The 4,333-nt window shown below is 49.6% G+C and overlaps 1 protein-coding gene across 2 annotated transcripts; it reads right to left on the minus strand.

Moving 5' to 3' along the window:
• Positions 1-2,900: 2,900 nt before the first annotated feature.
• PYCARD (PYD and CARD domain containing) lies at positions 2,901-3,951 on the minus strand. 2 transcript variants are annotated; one of them, XM_006871933.1, is made up of 3 exons: positions 3,651-3,951; positions 3,412-3,438; positions 2,901-3,154 (listed from the first exon to the last, which is right to left on the minus strand). In XM_006871933.1, exons 1-3 carry the CDS (start codon positions 3,949-3,951, stop codon positions 2,901-2,903), a joined length of 582 nt encoding a protein of 193 aa, XP_006871995.1. The 2 variants fall into 2 exon arrangements, with proteins under 2 accessions (XP_006871995.1, XP_006871996.1); XM_006871934.1 differs by lacking the exon at positions 3,412-3,438 and having other exon boundaries at positions 3,678-3,951.
• Between the last annotated feature and the right edge of the window lie 382 nt (positions 3,952-4,333).

Consider the following 4,333-nt stretch of genomic DNA (forward strand, 5'->3'; position numbering starts at 1 on the left):
TTTTCCTTAGATCTGAGAAGACGTCCAGTAAAACTCAGCTTTCCCCTGCAAAGGAGGTCCCTACTCCCCCAAAATACTCATCTTACAGAAGTTGTTGCTTGGGACCACTTCTTTGTTTCAGGCCTGCCTACACTTGTGGTTTGTAGATGCTGTTCTGAAGAATGCCATACATCTCGTGACGTTTTATTTTGAAAACTCTGTTAGACACTACATAATAATAAGCATTTGTTGATCACTTTGTGTGAGATGTGCAGATTTGAAGAGCTAGGTCTGTTTTTTTTTTCTCTAGTCTAATGGGGCGGTCCTATGTAGATATGGAGTGTGGCACTGTGGGTTAAGACGCTGGACTGTAAATTTGGTTTGAACCATAAGGCGGCAGTTCAAGCTCACCAGCCGCTCCTCGGAAACCCTATACAGGGTTGCTATCAGTCAGAACCGACTTGAAGGCACTTAACAACAATGTAGACATAGCCCTTGGTAGTGTGATTTGTTCTGGAAAGTAAATACCATTGGAACCTAGTGGAAGGCATGCCTACTGGTGTGCTGGGACACATAAGATTTCAAGATAATCCAGTGCAGCATGCTTTAAAGGCACCAGGTGTGAGCAAGTAGGTGTTGCTAGGGTTGTGGTATATGTGAAGAGGATGAGGGGAGAAGAGGTAGTATAGGTTGATAAAGGGTTGGACTGGAAGGAGTGATTACATGTCCTTACCTATGGGCTACAAGGAGCTCTGGTAGCGTGGTGGTGTTACGAATCAGGCTGCAAGCCGCAAGGTCAGCAGTTCGAAACTACCAGCAGTTCCACGGGAGAAAGATGAGGTGGTCTGCTCCCGTAAAGATTTACAGCCTCGGAAACCCTGTGTAGGGTCGCTGTGAGTCGGAACTGACTCCATGGCACATAACAACAACAACCTATGGGCTACAGTTCTTATCACACAGATCCTTGGATGTAGACTAGAGTCGGAATACCAGTTAGGCCTGTTACTGGTGAGTCGTTAGGCATAAACCGATAGGGCAGTGAGGTTGAAAAGGAAAAAGTTGGCTGTAAGTCTATAAAGAGGTGGTGTGGTGGTGGTTCTGTGCCATGGAGTTGGTTCTGACTCTTAGTGACCTTGTATAGGGTTTCCGAGGTTGCAAATCTTTGCAGGAGCAGAAAGCCTCATCTTTCTCCTGTGGAACAACATGGTAGTTTCAAACTGCTGACCTTGAGGTTCGCACCCCTACCAGAGCTGCTTGTCTAAAGAGGTAGGCGACTATGTATCTGGGCATTATGAAGTCGTTAAGTGCCATGGAGTCACCAACCTCATGGTTCAAACTGACTTGTGGTCCAGTGCTTATCCTACAGTAGTACCACACCAGGACTCCATTATGGAGGCTACTAAGATTATAAGTAAACAGTAAAATTATGAAAGATACTGTGATTCATTTTGACTTTCTGGTTACACTAATACAGAAGAGCACCTTTGGTTTTGGAAACAGCTAGGAGTCCTGGTGTGGCACTGTAGGATAAATATTGGATTGTTAACTGCAAGGTCACTGGTTCAAACTCACCAGCTGCACCTTGGAAACCTTACACAATATCATTATGAGTCGGAACTGACTCAACGGCACTTAATAGGCCCTAGTGGAGCACAAGTGAATACAGCTCAGGGAATTGAATGATGAGACCTCAAAGACTTAAGAGAAAAGGGTTAACTTCAGGATGGACTGAAGAGCACTAGATTTTATGGGGTGGCTGATTGAGGAAAGATGAGTCCACAGGCTATACCGAGTGTGAGGACTGATACGGAACCCCATGTAGGATCAGGATCAGTCTCATGATCAGATTGTTGTGAGTGGCCACACTTGGCAGCTCCACTTTGCAGCAAGTCACTGGTTTCTTCTGTTGCTCTGGTGATCCATTAAGTCACCTTGTACAGAATGAGATTATACTTCAGAAGGAGTATGAGGTCTTCACACTCCACTTGACCTGCCTGGCTTTATCTCCATGCACTTCGCACAGCCTGTCTGCACTGTGTGTTTGCTAGTTCTTGTGTGATCTAGGTGAGCTGTACACAGGAGCTTTGCAGCAATTGAATGGCAGAACCTGGCTCTTTGCAACCCCATAGTTGGACCCTAAAGTGTCCCATTGTGTTTCCTTGGTGCCTACTTAGTGCTTTGTACATGACCATCCCACTGAAGGCCAGAAAGGGGTTGGGTGCAAACCACTCGGGATGTAGTCTTAGGGTCTGAAGCCTGCAACTGCCCCTTAAGTGCTATTTCACCTAGAGAAATTCCTAATGGACAAAAATTAATTTTATTAGAAGAAATTGAAACTTGAACCATTTGAGTTTTGCTTTTGCTGTGGTTGACGTTTTTCTGGACAATAACCTACAGTCTCTTGGGAATGGGGTAAAGCAGAGGAGCAATTAAACCTAGTGTCAGAGCCAGTGCTAGAAGGAACCCTAGAGATACAGTTGGTGGGTTTTCCTCTTTTGTCCTTTCTATTGTCATTCAGTTTTCTCCATGGAAAAAGCAAGGATGAGAAGCTCTGTAGACTAGTCTGTAAAAGCCCCTGACCAACCAACCCTCTCTGGTTCTAGGTGCATGCCTCCATTTAACTTTTACACCTGAGCACAGGAGTTAACACCTGACATCTCAAGGTGTGCCTCTCTCAGGGAGCACTAAAGGAGCCACCACGTGGTGGATGAGGAGGAAATACTCCCTGGTGACTGAAGCAGGAAGTGAACGGTGGGCAAATGCATGGTTGGGGGAGCCTTTGGAATTTGAGCTTCGTTCTTTGTGCATGTGCTTGTAGGCTGGAAAGAAAGACATGAGTCCAAGCTGGGTTTTCGTATATTGTGTAATAAAATCAGTGAGCTGTAACTGCCTGGGGGAGAACCATTGCTGGGGAGGCCACCTCATCTCTGCAGGTCTTCCACCAGGTAAGGCTGGGTATTCTTCAGGGCCTGGAGGAACAGGTCCTTGCAGTTTCGGTTCCAGGCCGGCGCAAAGCTGTAAAGCTTCCTCATCTTCATGATATCGGTGGGTTCTGCCTGCACTGCCTGGTACTGCTCCTCAGTCAGAACCGACCCATGTAGGGCGTCCAGCACACCGCCCACTGCCGTCACCCTCGAGATGAGGGCTGCCCGGTGCTCATCGATAAAGTGCAGCCCTGGGGGTCAGGAAGCAAAGCACTGAGCTGGCAGAGTAGATGCTGGGGGCTGCCTGCTAAACTCCAACCCCAAGGATAATCCCACCAGGACTCCAGATAGAACTACTATCTTCCGTCTCCCTCCCACCAGGCCACCTGGGTGGGTGGGAAGGCGCTTGAGTCAACCTTGCCTTCTCCTAAGTCTGGCACAGCATCAGCAGACAGGCTGTGCAGAAGGGCATGGAGATGAATTCAAGCAGGTGAAGTGGAGGCCTCACCTGGGTTGGCTGCCGTCTGCAATGGGGCTGGACGGGCTGTTGAAGCTGCTGCGCCTCCACTGCCTGGAAGGAAAGAGTCAAGAGTTCCTTTCGTTTGCCACAGTTCCTCCAGTCTCTGGAGTCAGAGCCTAGGCGGGAAACCTTCCTGCCTGTTTTTTTGTTTTTAGAAGGCAGGAGGAACAGAAAGCAAAAGGGGACAATGTTTGGGGCAGTAGGGAAACTGGGTGAGGGGCCAGGACCCCTGTATGAGGAAGTGGGGCACTCACTCTGGCGCATGATCTCCTGCAGCTGTCCAGCGGTCTCCTGCATGCCCATTTCACACAGCACCAACGTCGTGAGTTCAGCGCCATACTCCTCTAGATAGAAGCTGACGAGCTTGTCAGTGAGGTCGATGGCGTCCGCAGTCTGCAGCGTGCCCCGTGGGATGCGCCGGTAGCCTTCACGCATCTTTACCGTCTGCAGCTTCATCTTGAACTTCTTGAGCTCGTCAGCCGTCAGGTTCTCCAGCGCCTCCAGGATGGCGTCGCGTGCGGAACCCATGGCTCTGGGGTCGGCAGCCACTTAGCTTCTCAGCGGAGCAACCCCAACGAGGAAGTTTCTTAGGGTGGAACCTTGGACTCCCCGCCTTTCCCCATTCCCGCCTCTGCCCCAGCTAGCTGCCTTAGGAGAAAAACTGCCCTAAGTACATCGTTAGTTCCCGCCCACCAAGGCTTTCGGATTTGGGCCTCTGGCCACTAGGGGGCGCCAGGATCCTGTCCTTCGGCTGGTCTGTGAAGTTGGATCGGGGAGGCGGTGCAGAGAGGGGCTCATGGATGGCACTTGAGTCTCTGGGCTTGCACCAGCACACGGAACGCAGAATCCTAACAGCCAAGAAACGTGTTAAGTTATAAGGTTTCCGAGGAGCGGTGGTGAGTTTGAACAG

This window comes from Chrysochloris asiatica, unplaced genomic scaffold (assembly GCF_000296735.1).
Source record: "Chrysochloris asiatica unplaced genomic scaffold, ChrAsi1.0 scaffold00178, whole genome shotgun sequence".
In the NCBI taxonomy this organism is placed as follows: Eukaryota; Metazoa; Chordata; class Mammalia; order Afrosoricida; family Chrysochloridae; genus Chrysochloris; species Chrysochloris asiatica.